Raw genomic sequence first — 20431 nt, forward strand, 5'->3', positions numbered from 1 at the left:
GCATCTGGTTCTACTTTGTTGTCCTTCAGCCAGCCTCCCTCCCTGGCACAAGCATGTTTTACAGACATGAAAAAAAGACTGGTTTGTTTATAGAATTCTTCACATAGCTCCTACTGAAGTGTAGAACCAACCTGTGAGGGTCAAGCACAGAGCTTTCATGAAAGGGGAAGTTAAACATTCCTGTGGATATCACAGATGGTTATAATAAGGGGTGCTTGTAGTGGAGTCATATGGGCATATAATGAGGCTGCCACTTCACTGGGTGTATAGTATTTCTATATTACTTTGAGTATTTTTTTGTGTGAGTATGAGACCAATTTACCAGTGAGTCATGATTCTGTGCGTGTGTGTGTTGACCACACTCTTGCACATATTAGTCAAGTCCCCTGAAAGAGTTCTCTGTCCCGAAACACTCCTGCCACCGCCCCTCAAATAACATAGAAGGTTATTCTTTGGCTAGAACCATATGACTTTTTGTATTTGCACTATAATGTACTGTATGTGTAGAATATACAGAAGGGTCCTTCTGTGTAGTTACAGAAGGGGTCCAGGAAATGAGAGTTCTGTTTCTGCCTCTTCTTTAACATCTTTTCACAAACATCGCACAACAATCAACAACATCACTGGGGTGGTTAAAAAGTATCAAAAATATAGTTTCTTTGCTTTTGCTACACTTGTATTGCTGGGTAAAGAGTTGATATTTACTAACAGTGGACCTGGAAGAGAAAGTAACTGTGGTATTTTGAACAGTGGAACATGGACCTCGCTGTGAACAGTTGAAAACAACCCATGAGGATACTATAAATATTTGCCATTGTTCTACAAAGATAAAAGGAAAGAGAGCCATTGAAAAGCCCCCAAAAAAGGGAGAGTAGCCATTTGAACTATCCCTTTATGGAACATTTGTCTGTTGTTCAGTGTATACAATACAATAATCCTTGTGAGTTTCCTCCCTGATAAGGTTTAAGAACCTCTTTCCCAAGGGACTAGACAGCTGAGCCAAAAGTTGCCATCATTAATAGGCTTGGGCGGTATCCAGATTGTCATACCTCCATACCTCCCATTGTGCCATACCGGGATATTCGGTAATACCAGCACTGAACACACGGGGAGCTATTTTAAAACCCCACTGACCCTTTGTAATCCAAAGGTTAGCAATGCTAAGAAGTACATGTAAAATCCCATAGAGAATGCTAACTAAATGCTAAGGAGCGCATTGCGCTAATGTATTTGCAGGACAGACATCCCAGCTAAAAGTTATACAAGAACTCAAAAATGCTACTCAAAATTTACAGCACACACACAACAAATATTAGGCAACAAGGCTCTTGATCCAGCACAGGATTATCTGCTGTTACCAAGCAAAGCTTGATTTTGGAAGAAGCTAACCCCTTAGCTAGATAGCTAACTAGATACTAAATTAGTAAACCAAATGCACAATTACAGAGCATTTAGCACATTTTAGACAGTTAACTTAAGCGTTATAAGATATCTAGCTTGCAAACATTTACACTACCTGTCAAAGATTTTAGAACACCTACTCATTCAAGGGTTTTTCTTTATTTTTACTATTTTCTACATTGTAGAATAATAGTGAAGACATCAAAACTATGAAATAACACATATGGAATCATGTAGTAACCAAAAAGCTAATAAAAATATTTTATATTTCAGATTCTTCAAAGTCGCCACCTTTTGCCTTGATGACAGCTTTTCACATTCTTGGCATTCTCTCAACCAGCTTCACTTGGAAAGCTTTACCAACAGTCTTGAAGGAGTTCCCACATATGCTGAGCACTTGTTGACTGTTTTTCCTTCACTCTGCGGTCCAACTCATCCCAAACCATCTCAAATGGGTTGAGGTTGGGTGATTGTGGAGGCCAGGTCATCTGATACAGCACTCCATCACTCTCCTTCTTCGTAAAATAGCCCTTACACTGTCTGGATGTGTGTCCGGTCATTGTCCTGTTGAAAAACAAATTATGGTCCACTAAGCCCAAACCAGATGTGATGGTGTATCACTGCAGAATGCTGTGGTAGCCATGCTGGTTAAGTGGGCTTTGAATTCTAAATAAATCACAGACAGTGTCACCAGCTAAGCACCCCCACACCATAACACCTCCTCCTCTATGCTTTATGGTGGGAAATACACATGCGGAGATCATCCGTTCACCACACCGCATATCACAAAGACATGGAGGTTGGAACCAAAATTTGGACTCCAGACCAAAGGACATATTTTCACCGGTCTAATGTCCATTGCTCGTGTTTCTTGGCCCAAGCAAGTCTCTTCTTCTTATTGGTGTCCTTTAGTAGTGGTTTCTTTGCAGCAATTTGACCTTGAAGGCCTTATTCACGCAGTCTCCTCTGAACAGTTGATATTGAGATGTGTCTGTTACTTCAACTCTGAATTTATTTGGGCTGCAATTTCTGAGGCTGGTAACTCTAATGAACTTATCCTCTGCAGCAGAAGTATCTCTGGGTCTTCCCTTCCTGTGGCGGTCTTCATAAGAGCCAGTTTCGTTATCGTGCTTGATGGTTTTTGCGACTGCACTTGAAGAAACTTTCAAAGTTCTTGAAATGTTCCGTATTAAAGTAATGATGGACTGTCATTTCTCTTTGCTTATTTGAGCTGTTCTTTCCATAATATGACTTGGTCTTTTACCAAATAGGGCTATCTTCTGTTTATCCCCCTACGTTGTCACAACACAACTGATTGGCTCAAACGCATTAAGAAGAAAATAAATTCCACAAATGAACTTTTAACAAGGCCTACCTGTTAATTGAAATCCACTCCTGGTGACTACCTCATGAAGCTGGTTGAGAGAATGCCAAGACTGCAAAGCTGTCATCAAGGCAAAGGGTAGCTATTTGAAGAATCTCAAATATATTTTTAACACATTTTTGGTTACTACATGATTCCATGTGTGTTATTTCATAGGTTTGAAGTCTTCACTATTATTCTACAATGTAGAAAATTGTAAAATAAACAAAAACCCTTCTAAAACTATTGACCGGTAGGTAAGTTGTGAATTCCATGCTGTAACTAGACCTGGCTGTTACGGTGAGTGAATGAGGACCCAAAAGCGAACTAACTTAAACAGAGCTTCTTTAATAACCAAACATAGGTAGGCTCAGATAGACCGGCAGATTCCGACAGGACAGGACAAGGTTACAGCAAACATGACGACAGTCTGGTTCAGGCATGAATGACACAAACAAACAAGAATCCGACAAGGACAGGAGCAGAAACAGAGAGAGATATAGGGACCTAATCAGAGGGAAAAAGGGAACAGGTGGGAAACGGGGTGAATGGGTAGTTAGAGGAGACAAGGAACAGCTGGGAGAAAGCGGGGGAGAAAAGGTAACCTAACAACGACCAGCAGAGGGAGACAGGGTGAAGGGAAAGGACAGAGACAAGACAACATGACAGTACATGACAGTACCCCCCCACTCACCGAGCGCCTCCTGGCGCACTCGAGGAGGAAACCTGGCGGCAACGGAGGAAATCATCAATCAGCGCACGGTCCAGCACGTCCCGAGAGGGAACCCAACTCCTCTCCTCAGGACCGTACCCCTCCCAGTCAACTAGGTACTGATGACCACGGCCCCGAGGACGCATGTCCAAGATTTTACGGACCCTGTAGATAGGTGCGCCCTCGACAAGGATGGGGGGGGGGGGGGGAAGACGAGCGGGGGCGCGAAGAACGGGCTTAACACAGGAGACATGGAAGACCGGGTGGACGCGACGAAGATATCGCGGAAGAAGAAGTCGCACTGCGACAGGATTAATGACCTGAGAGATACGGAATGGACCAATGAACCGCGGGGTCAACTTGCGAGAAGCCGTCTTAAGGGGAAGGTTCTGAGTGGAGAGCCAAACTCTCTGACCGCGACAATATCTAGGGCTCTTAGTTCTACGCTTATTAGCAGCTCTCACAGTCTGCGCCCTATAACGGCAAAGTGCAGACCTGACCCTCTTCCAGGTGCGCTCGCAACGTTGGACAAAAGCCTGAGCGGAGGGGACGCTGGACTCGGCGAACTGAGATGAGAACAACGGAGGCTGGTACCCGAGGCTACTCTGAAAAGGAGATAGCCCGGTCGCAGACGAAGGAAGCGAGTTGTGGGCGTATTCTGCCCAGGGGAGCTGTTCTGACCAAGACGCAGGGTTGCGAAAAGAAAGACTGCGTAAGATGCGACCAATAGTCTGATTGGCCCGTTCTGCTTGACCGTTAGACTGGGGGTGAAAGCCGGAAGAGAGACTGACGGAAGCCCCAATCAAACGGCAAAACTCCCTCCAAAATTGAGACGTGAATTGCGGACCTCTGTCCGAAACGACGTCTGACGGAAGGCCATGAATTCTGAAAACATTCTCGATGATGATTTGTGCCGTCTCTTTAGCAGAAGGAAGCTTAGCAAGGGGAATGAAATGAGCCGCCTTAGAGAACCTATCGACAACCGTAAGAATAACAGTCTTCCCCGCTGACGAAGGCAGTCCGGTGACAAAATCTAAGGCGATGTGAGACCACGGTCGAGAGGGAATAGGAAGCGGCCTGAGACGGCCGGCAGGAGGAGAGTTACCGGACTTAGTCTGCGCGCAGACCGAACAAGCAGCCACGAAACGACGCGTGTCATGCTCCCGGGTGGGCCACCAGAAACGCTGGCGAATGGAAGCAAGCGTACCCCGAACGCCAGGGTGGCCGGCTAACTTGGCAGAGTGAGCCCACTGAAGAACGGCCAGACGAGTAGGAACGGGAACGAAAAGAAGGTTCCTAGGACAAGCGCGCGGCGACGGAGTTTGAGTGAGTGCTTGCTTTACCTGCCTCTCAATTCCCCAGACAGTCAACCCGACAACACGCCCCTCAGGGAGAATCCCCTCGGGGTCAGTGGAGGCTACTGAAGAACTGAAGAGACGAGACAAAGCATCAGGCTTGGTGTTCTTAGAGCCCGGACGATAAGAAATCACGAACTCGAAACGAGCGAAAAACAGCGCCCAACGCGCCTGACGCGCATTAAGTCGTTTGGCAGAACGGATGTACTCAAGGTTCCTATGGTCAGTCCAAACGACAAAAGGAACGGTCGCCCCCTCCAACCACTGTCGCCATTCGCCTAGGGCTAACCGGATGGCGAGCAGTTCGCGGTTACCCACATCATAGTTACGTTCCGACGGCGACAGGCGATGAGAAAAATACGCGCATGGGTGGACCTTGTCGTCAGAGAGGGAGCGCTGAGAAAGGATGGCTCCCACTCCCACCTCTGACGCGTCAACCTCGACAACGAACTGTCTAGAGACGTCAGGTGTAACAAGGATAGGAGCGGATGTAAAACGATTCTTGAGGAGATCAAAAGCTCCCTGGGCGGAAACGGACCACTTAAAGCACGTCTTGACAGAAGTAAGGGCTGTGAGAGGAGCTGCCACCTGACCGAAATTACGGATGAAACGACGATAGAAGTTCGCGAAGCCGAGAAAGCGCTGCAGCTCGACGCGTGACTTAGGGACGGGCCAATCAATGACAGCTTGGACCTTAGCGGGATCCATCTTAATGCCTTCAGCGGAAATAACAGAACCGAGAAATGTGACGGAGGAGGCATGAAAAGTGCACTTCTCAGCCTTCACAAAAAGACAATTCTCTAAAAGGCGCTGGAGGACACGTCGAACGTGCTGAACATGAATCTGGAGTGACGGTGAAAAAATCAGGATATCGTCAAGGTAAACGAAAACAAAGATGTTCAGCATGTCTCTCAGGACATCATTGACTAATGCCTGAAAGACAGCTGGAGCGTTAGCGAGGCCGAAAGGAAGAACCCGGTATTCAAAGTGCCCTAACGGAGTGTTAAACGCCGTCTTCCACTCGTCCCCCTCCCTGATGCGCACGAGATGGTAAGCGTTACGAAGGTCCAACTTAGTGAAAAACCTGGCTCCCTGCAGGATCTCGAAGGCTGAAGACATAAGAGGAAGCGGATAACGATTCTTCACTGTTATGTCATTCAGCCCTCGATAATCTATGCAGGGGCGCAGAGACCCGTCCTTCTTCTTGACAAAAAAAAACCCCGCTCCGGCGGGAGAGGAGGAGGGGACTATGGTACCGGCGTCAAGAGCTACAGACAAATAATCTTCGAGAGCCTTACGTTCGGGAGCCGACAGAGAGTATAGTCTACCCCGGGGGGGGGTGGTTCCCGGAAGGAGATCAATACTACAATCATACGACCGGTGTGGAGGAAGAGAGGTGGCCCTGGACCGACTGAACACCGTGCGCAGATCGTGATATTCCTCCGGCACCCCTGTCAAATCACCAGGCTCCTCCTGCGAAGAAGAGACAGAGGAAACAGGAGGGATAGCAGACATTAAACATTTCACATGACAAGAGACGTTCCAGGAGAGGATAGAATTACTAGACCAATTAATGGAAGGATTATGACAAACTAGCCAGGGATGGCCCAAAACAACAGGTGTAAAAGGTGAACGAAAAATTAAAAAAGAAATGGTTTCACTATGATTACCAGAAACAGTGAGGGTTAAAGGTAGCGTCTCACGCTGAATCCTGGGGAGAGGACTACCATCCAGGGCGAACAAGGCCGTGGGCTCCTTTAACTGTCTGAGAGGAATGTCATGTTCCCGAGCCCAGGTCTCGTCCATAAAACAGCCCTCCGCCCCAGAGTCTATTAAGGCACTGCAGGAAGCTGACGAACCGGTCCAGCGTAGATGGACCGACAAGGTAGTGCAGGATCTTGAAGGAGAGACAGGAGTAGTAGCGCTCACCAGTAGCCCTCCGCTTACTGACGAGCTCTGGCCTTTTACTGGACATGAAGTGACAAAATGACCAGCGGAACCGCAATAGAGACAGAGGCGGTTGGTGATTCTCCGTTCCCTCTCCTCAGTCGAGATGCGGATACCTCCCAGCTGCATGGGCTCAGCACCCGAGCCGGCAGAGGAAGATGGTAGTGAAGCGGAGAGGGAGGCGACGGAGAGCGCGAGCTCCTTTCCACGAGCTCGGTGACGAAGATCAACCCGTCGCTCAATGCGAATAGCGAGTTCAATCAAGGAATCCACGCTGGAAGGAACCTCCCGGGAGAGAATCTCATCCTTTACCTCTGCGCGGAAACCCTCCAGAAGACGAGCGAGCAAGGCCGGCTCGTTCCAGCCACTGGAGACAGCAAGAGTGCGAAACTCAATAGAGTAGTCTGTTATGGATCGATTGCCTTGACATAGGGAAGACAGGGCCCTGGAAGCCTCCTCCCCAAAAACAGATCGATCAAAAACCCGTATCATCTCCTCCTTAAAGTCTTGATACTGGTTAGTACACTCAGCCCTTGCCTCCCAGATTGCCGTGCCCCACTCACGAGCCCGTCCAATAAGGAGAGATATGACGTAGGCGACACGAGCAGTGCTCCTGGAGTAAGTGTTGGGCTGGAGAGAAAACACAATATCACACTGGGTGAGGAACGAGCGGCATTCAGTGGGCTCCCCAGAGTAACACGGCGGGTTATTGATTCTGGGCTCCGGAGATTCGAAAGCCCTGGAAGTGGCCGGTGGATCGAGGCGGAGATGGTGAACCTGTTCTGTGAGGTTGGAGACTTGGGTGGCCAGGGTCTCAACGGCATGTCGAGCAGCAGACAATTCCTGCTTGTGTCTGCCTAGCATCGCTCCCTGGATCTCGACGGCTGAGTGGAGAGGATCCGAAGTCGCTGGGTCCATTCTTGGTCGGATTCTTCTGTTACGGTGAGTGAATGAGGACCCAAAAGCGAACTAACTTAAACAGAGCTTCTTTAATAACCAAACATAGGTAGGCTCAGATAGACCGGCAGATTCCGACAGGACAGGACAAGGTTACAGCAAACATGACGACAGTCTGGTTCAGGCATGAATGACACAAACAAACAAGAATCCGACAAGGACAGGAGCAGAAACAGAGAGAGATATAGGGACCTAATCAGAGGGAAAAAGGGAACAGGTGGGAAACGGGGTGAATGGGTAGTTAGAGGAGACAAGGAACAGCTGGGAGAAAGCGGGGGAGAAAAGGTAACCTAACAACGACCAGCAGAGGGAGACAGGGTGAAGGGAAAGGACAGAGACAAGACAACATGACAGTACATGACACTGGCATGTGCTGCACAACAGTGAGTGACTCCCAAGGCTCTGGTCTCTTGTCATTGTGTGCTTGTAAACAAACACGTGTCTGGGAACTACCGGTAAGTTCATTATGAAAAATTGTGACAGCTGAAATGATGAACAAGTTGACTGCAGGTATTTACTTGCAGTTTACTTGCAGGTATTTAGCAACACATTTATTTTTTTTACTTCAAAGAAATCGTTTGGACGGTATTGGAAAAACCAGTGCAGCACACAGACTGTCAATCATCTGGTAATTGGTTTACCACCGCTAATAATTTGTAGAGCTTTTGTATATGTTTTACTATCACAGCATAATAGGTATCGCAGCAATTATGTTTGTCCTCTTTTTTTTGGCAGGATATCACCAAGTGCATGTGTCAAGGCTGTTGATGGATTCTCCCCAAAGCTTGTGTAAGTTGATGGGTACTAAAAATGTTGCATGAGGAAACAGGCAATAATAACATTTTCTTTTCTTTGATCAAATCTCAAAAATGAACTTTTGGAGTACATATGTCAGCCTCCATTAAACAGAATAGAGAAGCTACACTGGTGTCTCAATTGACCAAAAATGGACTGTATTTGTAAACACGATGGTAACCCCTGATCCTGCACAGTTGCCAAGGGTGACAAGGACCTCCAGGTGATGAAGGCGGGGGCCATGTTGAAGAAGGTCAAGTCCAAATCATGGAAGAAGCAGCGGCATTTCCGGCTACAGGAAGATGGCCAGACCATCTGGTATAAGTCCAGGTGGGCAGGAACAAGCCACTCCACCTGTGAGTAACGAGGGTGTGGGTGGCGGGAGGGAGCACGGATGAGACGTTATAAGAATTGACCACAGACTGTACATACTGTAGATAACTGAATTAAGGCCACATTATTTCTCTTTTTTTAAAGGATGATGCGTAGAATCATTCCTTGAGAAATCACTTTAGCATTGAAAAAGCCTAAGTATGTCTTCACATAGGCCCCGATTCCGACCCGAGTTAAGCACGTGTAAATGGAACGTTATATTCCCTTTTTATGCACTTCTCTCTCTATGCGTTTTCTGACCTTGAATTAAGCATGAGAATAGCATGCTATTCACCCACTTCGTTCGGGCGGAGATCTAAGAAATGAAAGGTGCGGAAGTGTCAACAGATGTATTATTTTATAAAAATGTAACCTTAATTTAACTAGGCAAGTCAGTTAAGAACAAATTCTTATTTACAATGACGGCCTACCCTGGCCTACCCTACCCTGGCCAACCCCGGACGACGCTAGGCTAATTGTGTGCCGCCCAATCACGGCCGGTTGTGATGCAGCCTGGATTCGAACTAGGGTGTCTGTAGTGACGCCTCTAGCACGGAGATGCAGTGCCTTAGACCGCTATGCCACTCGAGAGCCCATATTCTGACCTTGACTTAACTCCCTCATAATTACACCACATTTACGCGTGAGGAAACCATGAATAAGGTTGAGCAAACCTGCCAGTTCCAAATGGAAAAAGCATATTTCTGTTTTCAGATAACAATAGCAGCATTATCCATGCACTGTAATTTATAAATGGATAAGAGCTATTGATAAGAGAGTAAATGAGTAATCCATTTGGAGAAGGGGATTGTAAATACACAGCCATCGTTTTAGATCATTTTTCCTTGGAGACGAATGTGAAACCACAGTGAAAAAGCCTATAAATAGCTCTGCTGTTAGTCAGAATTTTCATTGTGTGCCCTCATAATTTGTGTGGATGACATTTGGACACCCAAGCTATAGGTTTCTGTGTGGCTTAATCTGCCCAGTTGATGTATGGACTTTAAATAATGTTTTAAATATAGCTTATGCCCAGGCTTTTGTTTTATTCTACAATTTGTATCATGTTAAATATTAGCCACTAACGGGAGCCACCATCGGTAATACCCACATACATTTCTGTCACTTTATTGTTCGTTTTCAATTTGTAGCTTATGTCGTGTCTTTACTATCATTAACTGAAGACTGATAGTTTTTATCAAAGATTCTCTGTAATTAGTTACTATGCAATCAACTGATTAATCACGTAACTAATTAACTAGGAAGTCGGGGCACCAAGGAACAATATTCAGATTACAAAGTTATAATTTCCTAAAATAACTTTTCAGATATTTTATCTGATCAATTAGTCTTCGAATTAATAAATTTTTACTTTACCTCACGTTAGTCTCATTCCAAACGTCGTAAATTGTTGGTTATCTGCACGAACCCAGTCTTCACTATGAGTCTTCCATACATTAATTGTCTTAAATAAATAATTTATTACTAACTAAGTAATTCACAGAAATGCATTAACAAACAAGGTAAATGTGGTGATAGGAGGATGTGCCCTAGTGGGCTAAACCGGCATGGCGGCTTGTTAGACAAAAGGGGAAGTGGGGGTCGACTAAGAAGTAAATACAGAGTTAATAATTATAACAATTGAAATGCTAATCCTTTACACATGAACGCTCACTCATTCGAGAACAATTGCAATCAATGTATATATTTACGCTCAGTGTGTCGTCTTGATCGCTGGTGAAAAGTTTGTGTCTTTTGTAGAATTGTCCGTCTCTCGTCCTCTCTCTCTCTCGGTTTATATATTTATTTTTTTATTTCACCTTTATTTAACCAGGTAGGCTAGTTGAGAACAAGTTCTCATTTGCAACTGCGACCTGGTCAAGATAAAGCATAGCAATTCGACACATACAACAACACATGGAATAAACAAAACATACAGTCAATAATACAGTAGAACAAAATTTTTAAAAAGTATATATACAGTGAGTGCAAATGAGATAAGTTAAGGAAATAAATAGGCCATGGTGGCGAAGTAATTACAATATAGCAATTAAACACTGGAATGGTAGATCGGCAGAAGATGAATGTGCAGGTAGAGATACTGGGGTGCAAAGGAGCAAAATAAATAAATACATACCAGTATGGGGATACGGTAGGTAGATAGATGGGCTGTTTACAGATAGGCTTAGTACAGGTGCAGTGATCTGTAAAATGCTCTGACAGCTGGTGCTTAAAGCTAGTGAGGGAGATGTGAGTCTCCAGCTTCAGAGATTTTTGCAATTCATTCCAGTCATGGGCAGCAGAGTACTGGAAGGAAAGACGACCAAAGGAGGAATTGGCTTTGGGGGTGACCAGTGAGATATACCTGCTGGAGCGCGTGCTACGAGTGGGTGCTGCTATGGTGACCAGTGAGCTGAGATAAGGCGGGGCTTTACCTAGCAGAGACTTGTAGATAACCTGTAGCCAGTGGGTTTGGCGACGAGTATGAAGCGAGGGCCAACCAACGAGAGCGTACAGGTCGCAATGGTGGGTAGTGTATGGGGCTTTGGTGACAAAACGGATGGCACTGCGATAGACTGCATCCAGTTTGTTGAGTAGAGTGTTGGAGGCTATTTTATAGATGACATCACCGAAGTCGAGGATCGGTAGGATGGTCAGTTTTAGGGTATGTTTGGCAGCATGAGTGAAGGATGCTTTGTTGCGATATAGGAAGCCTATTCTAGATTTAATTTTGGATTGGAGATGCTTAATGTGAGTCTGGAAGGAGAGTTTACAGTCTAACCAGACACCCAGGTATTTGTAGTTGTCCACGTATTCTAAGTCAGAGCCGTCCAGAGTAGTGATGCTGGACGGGCGAGCAGGTGCGGGCAGCGATCGATTGAAAAGCATGCATTTAGTTTTACTTGCGTTTAAGAGCAGTTGGAGGCCACGGAAGGAGAGTTGTATGGCATTGAAGCTCGTCTGGAGGTTAGATACCACAGTGTCCAAGGAGGGGCCAGAATATACAGAATGGTGTCGTCTGCGTAGAGGTGGATCAGAGAATCACCAGCAGCAAGAGCAACATCATTGATGTATACAGAAATGAGAGTCGGCCTGAGAATTGAACCCTGTGGCACAGACTGTCAGAGGTCCAGACAACAGGCCCTCCGATTTGACACACTGAACTCTATCAGAGAAGTAGTTGGTAAACCAGGCGAGGCAATCATTTGAGAAACCAAGGCTGTCGAGTCTGCCAATAAAAATGTTGTGATTGTGTCGAAAGCCTTGGCCAGGTCGATGAATACGGCTGCACAGTAATGTCTCTTATCGATGGCGGTTATGATGTCATTTAAAACCTTGAGTGTGGCTGAGGTGCACCCATGACCAGCTCTGAAACCAGATTGCATAGCGGAGAAGATATGGTGGGATTCGAAATAGTCAGTAATCTTGTCATGTACTGTCATGTTGTGTCTTGTCTCTGTCCTTTCCCTTCACCCTGTCTCCCTCTGCTGGTCGTTGTTAGGTTACCTTTTCTCCCCCGCTTTCCCCCAGCTGTTCCTTGTCTCCTCTTGACTACCTCGTCACCCCTTCTCCCACCTGTTCCCCTTTTCCCTCTGATTAGTCCCCTATATCTCTCTCTGTTTTTGTTCCTGTCCTTGTCGGATTCTTGTTTGTTGTGTTTCATGCCTGAACCAGACTGTCGTCATGTTTGCTGTAACCTTGTCTTGTCCTGTCGGAATCTGCCGGTCCGTCTGAGCCTACCTATGTTTGGTAATTAAAGAAGCTCTGTTTAAGTTAATTCGCTTTTGGGTCCTCATTCACGCACCGTAACAGAAGAATCCGACCAAGAATGGACCCAGCGACTTCGGATCCTCTCCACTCAGCCGTCGGGATCCAGGGAGCGATGCTAGGCAGACACGAGCAGGAAGTGTCTGCTGCTCGACATGCCGTTGAGACCCTGGCCACCCAAGTCTCCAACCTCACAGAACAGGTTCACCATCTCCGCCTCGATCCACCGGCCACTTCCAGGGCTTTCGAATCTCCGGAGCCCAGAATCAATAACCCGCCGTGTTACTCTGGGGAGCCCACTGAATGCCGCTCGTTCCTCACCCAGTGTGATATTGTGTTTTCTCTCCAGCCCAACACTTACTCCAGGAGCACTGCTCGTGTCGCCTACGTCATATCTCTCCTTATTGGACGGGCTCGTGAGTGGGGCACGGCAATCTGGGAGGCAAGGGCTGAGTGTACTAACCAGTATCAGGACTTTAAGGAGGAGATGATACGGGTTTTTGATCGATCTGTTTTTGGGGAGGAGGCTTCCAGGGCCCTGTCTTCCCTATGTCAAGGCAATCGATCCATAACAGACTACTCTATTGAGTTTCGCACTCTTGCTGTCTCCAGTGGCTGGAACGAGCCGGCCTTGCTCGCTCGTCTTCTGGAGGGTCTCCGCGCAGAGGTAAAGGATGAGATTCTCTCCCGGGAGGTTCCTTCCAGCGTGGATTCCTTGATTGAACTCGCTATTCGCATTGAGCGACGGGTTGATCTTCGTCACCGAGCTCGTGGAAAGGAGCTCGCGCTCTCCGTCGCTCCCCTCTCCGCATCACTACCATCTTCCTCTGCCGGCTCGGGTGCTGAGCCCATGCAGCTGGGAGGTATCCGCATCTCGACTAAGGAGAGGGAACGGAGAATCACCAACCGCCTCTGTCTCTATTGCGGTTCCGCTGGTCATTTTGTCACTTCATGTCCAGTAAAAGGCCAGAGCTCGTCAGTAAGCGGAGGGCTACTGGTGAGCGCTACTACTCCTGTCTCTCCTTCAAGATCCTGCACTACCTTGTCGGTCCATCTACGCTGGACCGGTTCGTCAGCTTCCTGCAGTGCCTTAATAGACTCTGGGGCGGAGGGCTGTTTTATGGACGAGACCTGGGCTCGGGAACATGACATTCCTCTCAGACAGTTAAAGGAGCCCACGGCCTTGTTCGCCCTGGATGGTAGTCCTCTCCCCAGGATTCAGCGTGAGACGCTACCTTTAACCCTCACTGTTTCTGGTAATCATAGTGAAACCATTTCTTTTTAAATTTTTCGTTCACCTTTTACACCTGTTGTTTTGGGCCATCCCTGGCTAGTTTGTCATAATCCTTCCATTAATTGGTCTAGTAATTCTATCCTCTCCTGGAACGTCTCTTGTCATGTGAAATGTTTAATGTCTGCTATCCCTCCTGTTTCCTCTGTCTCTTCTTCACAGGAGGAGCCTGGTGATTTGACAGGGGTGCCGGAGGAATATCACGATCTGCGCACGGTGTTCAGTCGGTCCAGGGCCACCTCTCTTCCTCCACACCGGTCGTATGATTGTAGTATTGATCTCCTTCCGGGAACCACCCCCCCCCGGGGTAGACTATACTCTCTGTCGGCTCCCGAACGTAAGGCTCTCGAAGATTATTTGTCTGTAGCTCTTGACGCCGGTACCATAGTCCCCTCCTCCTCTCCCGCCGGAGCGGGTTTTTTTTTTGTCAAGAAGAAGGACGGGTCTCTGCGCCCCTGCATAGATTATCGAGGGCTGAATGACATAACAGTGAAGAATCGTTATCCGCTTCCTCTTATGTCTTCAGCCTTCGAGATCCTGCAGGGAGCCAGGTTTTTCACTAAGTTGGACCTTCGTAACGCTTACCATCTCGTGCGCATCAGGGAGGGGGACGAGTGGAAGACGGCGTTTAACACTCCGTTAGGGCACTTTGAATACCGGGTCCTTCCTTTCGGCCTCGCTAACGCTCCAGCTGTCTTTCAGGCATTAGTCAATGATGTCCTGAGAGACATGCTGAACATCTTTGTTTTCGTTTACCTTGACGATATCCTGATTTTTTCACCGTCACTCCAGATTCATGTTCAGCACGTTCGACGTGTCCTCCAGCGCCTTTTAGAGAATTGTCTTTTTGTGAAGGCTGAGAAGTGCACTTTTCATGCCTCCTCCGTCACATTTCTCGGTTCTGTTATTTCCGCTGAAGGCATTAAGATGGATCCCGCTAAGGTCCAAGCTGTCATTGATTGGCCCGTCCCTAAGTCACGCGTCGAGCTGCAGCGCTTTCTCGGCTTCGCGAACTTCTATCGTCGTTTCATCCGTAATTTCGGTCAGGTGGCAGCTCCTCTCACAGCCCTTACTTCTGTCAAGACGTGCTTTAAGTGGTCCGTTTCCGCCCAGGGAGCTTTTGATCTCCTCAAGAATCGTTTTACATCCGCTCCTATCCTTGTTACACCTGACGTCTCTAGACAGTTCGTTGTCGAGGTTGACGCGTCAGAGGTGGGCGTGGGAGCCATTCTTTCTCAGCGCTCCCTCTCTGACGACAAGGTCCACCCATGCGCGTATTTTTCTCATCGCCTGTCGCCGTCGGAACGTAACTATGATGTGGGTAACCGCGAACTGCTCGCCATCCGGTTAGCCCTAGGCGAATGGCGACAGTGGTTGGAGGGGGCGACCGTTCCTTTTGTCGTTTGGACTGACCATAGGAACCTTGAGTACATCCGTTCTGCCAAACGACTTAATGCGCGTCAGGCGCGTTGGGCGCTGTTTTTCGCTCGTTTCGAGTTCGTGATTTCTTATCGTCCGGGCTCTAAGAACACCAAGCCTGATGCTTTGTCTCGTCTCTTCAGTTCTTCAGTAGCCTCCACTGACCCCGAGGGGATTCTCCCTGAGGGGCGTGTTGTCGGGTTGACTGTCTGGGGAATTGAGAGGCAGGTAAAACAAGCGCTCACTCACACTCCGTCGCCGCGCGCTTGTCCTAGGAACCTTCTTTTCGTTCCCGTTCCTACTCGTCTGGCCGTTCTTCAGTGGGCTCACTCTGCCAAGTTAGCCGGCCACCCTGGCGTTCGGGGTACGCTTGCTTCCATTCGCCAGCGTTTTTGGTGGCCCACCCGGGAGCATGACACGCGTCGTTTCGTGGCTGCTTGTTCGGTCTGCGCGCAGACTAAGTCCGGTAACTCTCCTCCTGCCGGCCGTCTCAGGCCGCTTCCTATTCCCTCTCGACCGTGGTCTCACATCGCCTTAGATTTTGTCACCGGACTGCCTTCGTCAGCGGGGAAGACTGTTATTCTTACGGTTGTCGATAGGTTCTCTAAGGCGGCTCATTTCATTCCCCTTGCTAAGCTTCCTTCTGCTAAAGAGACGGCACAAATCATCATCGAGAATGTTTTCAGAATTCATGGCCTTCCGTCAGACGTCGTTTCGGACAGAGGTCCGCAATTCACGTCTCAATTTTGGAGGGAGTTTTGCCGTTTGATTGGGGCTTCCGTCAGTCTCTCTTCCGGCTTTCACCCCCAGTCTAACGGTCAAGCAGAACGGGCCAATCAGACTATTGGTCGCATCTTACGCAGTCTTTCTTTTCGCAACCCTGCGTCTTGGTCAGAACAGCTCCCCTGGGCAGAATACGCCCACAACTCGCTTCCTTCGTCTGCGACCGGGCTATCTCCTTTTCAGAGTAGCCTCGGGTACCAGCCTCCGCTGTTCTCATCTCAGTTCGCCGAGTCCAGCGTCCCCTCCGCTCAGGCTTTTGTCCAACGTTGCGAGCGCACCTGGAAGAGGGTCAGGTCTGCACTTTGCCGTTATAGGACGCAGACTGTGAGGGCTGCTAATAAGCGTAGAACTAAGAGTCCTAGATATTGTCGCGGTCAGAGAGTTTGGCTCTCCACTCAGAACCTTCCCCTTAAGACGGCTTCTCGCAAGTTGACCCCGCGGTTCATTGGTCCGTTCCGTATTTCTCGGGTCATTAATCCTGTCGCAGTTCGACTTCTTCTTCCGCGATACCTTCGTCGCGTCCACCCGGTCTTCCATGTCTCCTGCATCAAGCCCGTCCTTCGCGCCCCCGCTCGTCTTCCCCCCCCCCCCATCCTTGTCGAGGGCGCACCCATCTACAGGGTCCGTAGAATTTTGGACATGCGTCCTCGGGGCCGTGGTCACCAGTACCTCGTAGATTGGGAGGGGTACGGTCCTGAGGAGAGGAGTTGGGTTCCCTCTCGGGACGTGCTGGACCGTGCGCTGATCGAGGATTTCCTCCGTTGTCGCCAGGTTTCCTCCTCGAGTGCGCCAGGAGGCGCTCGGTGAGTGGGGGGGTACTGTCATGTACTGTCATGTTGTGTCTTGTCTCTGTCCTTTCCCTTCACCCTGTCTCCCTCTGCTGGTCGTTGTTAGGTTACCTTTTCTCCCCCGCTTTCCCCCAGCTGTTCCTTGTCTCCTCTTGACTACCTCGTCACCCCTTCTCCCACCTGTTCCCCTTTTCCCTCTGATTAGTCCCCTATATCTCTCTCTGTTTTTGTTCCTGTCCTTGTCGGATTCTTGTTTGTTGTGTTTCATGCCTGAACCAGACTGTCGTCATGTTTGCTGTAACCTTGTCTTGTCCTGTCGGAATCTGCCGGTCCGTCTGAGCCTACCTATGTTTGGTAATTAAAGAAGCTCTGTTTAAGTTAATTCGCTTTTGGGTCCTCATTCACGCACCGTAACAAATCTGTTTGTTAACTTGGCTTTCGACGACCTTAGAAAGACAGGGTAGGATAGATATAGGTCTGTAGCAGTTTGGGTCTAGAGTGTCACCCCCTTTGAAGAGGGGGATGACCGTGGAAGATTTCCAATCTTTGGGAATCTCAGACGATACAAAAGAGAGGTTGAACAGGCTAGTAATAGGGGTTGCAACAATTTCCGCAGATCATTTTAGAAAGAGAGGGTCCAGATTCTCTAGCCCGGGTGATTTGTAGGGGTCCAGATTTTGCAGCTCTTTCAGAACATCGGCTATCTGGATTTGGGTAAAGGAGAAATGGTGGGGTTGTGGTTAGAGGGGATTGTTCAGAGTGAAATTCGTTATAGAATGGATGTTTCGGCGCTTGTCGTTCTTTGTGTTCAATGATACTGAATTCCTAGCTGCAGACTAGTAATTCATATCAAAGACTTGTTCTCATTCTGTCGGTATCGATAGTCTAAGAGTTTGACCACGTGGTATGGTTAAAAGATTCAGAAATGGTCTACAACCTTTGTACTCCCATGATTGAGAGAAACATGGTCTGGTGATAATTAAAGTGGGGTTTTATTCGGAATGGCAGAAAAGGGCTGTCCCAGGATGTCTGACCCTAACTGGGCTCAGGGGCGGTCCTCTGATTTAGTTCAAATCCAATTCCCTTTTTGAGTTTTCCTTCATTAAACAGTACAAAATCACATTGTAAAATTGTGTAAACAGTATCATACTCACTCATTCATCTTATACAAAAATTAGATGTAAACCTTATATCTGGGGCTATTATATAAACAGCGTTATGGTAATGTGGCCACACCGTCTCCCATGAGCTTCCCAAGTTGTGACAAACGGACCAGTTCGTAGCTGGATTCTTCACCGATCTTTTACACTTTCTCCAGAACATGAAATTTGTTCGTACCTCAAGTTCTGTGAGGTGGAAGGATTTCCTTTGTCTCCATGAAAAACTACTCTATAACTGTGTGTCCATTGAGGTCTTCTCAGGAATTTACGACCTCTGACCACAGCAGCCTAGTTGACGGAGGCAAGGGGGAGGCAGGGAGAGGGGGATGGGCTTGCTATACCCAAAGAGGCCAACGTCATGACACTTACATTTAGCAACATTCCGTTTCCGTTCTCTTTTTTTTTTGTCACATCCATGTAAGTTGTTCCTCTAGCGTTAGTGGATCATATTAGGTTAATGTTGTGAAATAATTTGGGACTTGAAGCCTATTTGAATCATTCTGGAATTCAGACCACATGTAGCAGATTAAACCTGGAGCCTGGCGCACGGTTCACGACGACTGGACCGTTGTCATACAGTTTCATGATTAGTAAGAATTAGGGTAGATTTGCAGGACTATTGTTCAACCTCTATTGTACACGTTTTCCTTTCCTTACCTTCCAATATTTCATGGATTGAACTCGAATATAACAACTTTCAGGATGAATCAAACCACATTTTTTTTATTCGTCAATATACATTATTTAGTATGTAAAGGCTCTCCAAACCAGTTTTTCTATGATTCATACATGCTTTCTTAACTCTAAAATCTTCCTAAATAATTTACAAGATAAGCGTATTTTTAAATCTACCAGTTGGTGCTGAAACGGAGACAAAGATGCATATTTAGATGGCTTCTTTCATTCTTTATTTTAATGAACCAGTTATCGCGATGCATTCTAGTCTGTCGCCAGAATTCTAATTAAAGGTACATTGTATTTAAAGGGATGGCTTAAGATAAATGTACTGAAAACCCTTTTGAATAAAAACTCCATGAGAAAATCTGTTGGCCAGCAAATGGGACAGTTTTCAGCGGTTGATTAAAATAAATTCAGTTCACACAAGGGAACCATGACTGCAAAGCCCGTTACGAACCTTCATAAGGTAAGTCTGAATACCAACTACTGAGAAGCACGTAGGAAATTACGCCTTTCTTACACACGCCTTTCCTAAGTATGAATCTGACCGATAATGCCTAATGTTCCTTTCTAGTCTCTGTGGCTGATGTTGAGGTGGTGCGTGAAGGTCACCAGTCGGAGGTCTTGCTGAGCGTCGCTGAAGAGTTCCCCGCTGACCTCTGTTTCACCCTGGTGTTCCGTGGTCGCCGCGGCAACCTGGACCTGGTGGCGGAGTCACCTTCTGAGGCGCAGGCCTGGATCCGGGGTGTAAGCAAGCTGATACAGAATGCTGAGAGCATGGATGACAAGGAGAGGGTTGACCAGTATCCTTATCCCATTCAGATAACAGGCAGATTATTAGATGGTTTGTGACACTTGACTTGGTGGGGCCTTATCATAATATGTTTATAACAATTGATCTAAACAATCAAAACCATAGAGGTCCTATTAAGTTACTGGAGGGGCTAAAGTTCCAGAATGGGGTGAAAATGGCAGCCATATTGTCAGAAAGAAATCCAAACTAGTCTAATTGGAATTAATGGCAGTAGAGAAAGAAATCCAGATTTTACTTATGCAGGGAAATTGCTCCCTGATTCTTTTGGCTGACCGAAATGGCTGACCTTTATCCCATCATAAGAAGGTTAATTTACATTCTAGTATTCTAATGCATAATTCTGTGGTCAAAAAACACTTAAGTTGTGAGAGTAAAGTCTTTGTTTTTGCTCCTTTCTAAATCATGTCTTACCAAGTGTTGCCCTTAGCCAGCATCTTCCCTCAGATGGATCTGGGACTGGTTTCAGAAGGCGGACAAAAACAAGGACGGACGGATGAACTTCAAGGAGGTGCGCACACTGCTGAAGATGATGAACGTGGACATGAATGAGGAGTATGCTCTTCACCTCTTCACGGTGAGGTACCCATCAAGTTCGTGAGGTCTTCCGTTTAGTGTATCAAAACCAAAAGAAAATATACTATTTTCTATATTTATTCTATGCTTCCCACTGCTCATATGACATCCTCAGTCAATGAATCAACCTTGCATTGTGAGCAACGGTTCAATTGGGATGTTGTTGGTCGTGGAATAGATCTCAACGTTGGTAATATTTAACAGAAACCTATCACAGTCAAATATCAGTAACTAATCTGCCTTCCATCATCAGGT

At 47.1% G+C, this 20431-nt stretch overlaps 1 protein-coding gene across 6 annotated transcripts in view; it reads left to right on the forward strand.

The window, feature by feature from the left end:
• plcd4b (phospholipase C, delta 4b) overlaps nt 1-20431 on the forward strand; it is a 36038-nt gene that overhangs the window by 1531 nt on the left and 14076 nt on the right. For 5 of the 6 annotated variants that reach the window (XR_016490567.1, XR_016490569.1, XR_016490568.1 and 2 more), the window contains exons 2-5: nt 8471-8524; nt 8728-8886; nt 19364-19592; nt 20048-20177. Coding sequence is in view for 2 of the 6 variants with exons in the window: in XM_036958938.2 (XP_036814833.2) it covers nt 8503-8524; nt 8728-8886; nt 19364-19592; nt 20048-20177 (540 nt within the window). In the remaining 4 variants the exon portion in view is untranslated. Of the gene's footprint in view, nt 1-8306; nt 8364-8470; nt 8525-8727; nt 8887-19363; nt 19593-20047; nt 20178-20431 lie in introns of all 6 variants that reach the window. The other variant, XM_090215718.1, reaches the window with a different exon arrangement.

The sequence above is a fragment of the Oncorhynchus mykiss genome, chromosome 22 (assembly GCF_057628025.1).
Source record: "Oncorhynchus mykiss isolate SJ-2025 chromosome 22, ASM5762802v1, whole genome shotgun sequence".
Taxonomy (NCBI): domain Eukaryota; kingdom Metazoa; phylum Chordata; class Actinopteri; order Salmoniformes; family Salmonidae; genus Oncorhynchus; species Oncorhynchus mykiss.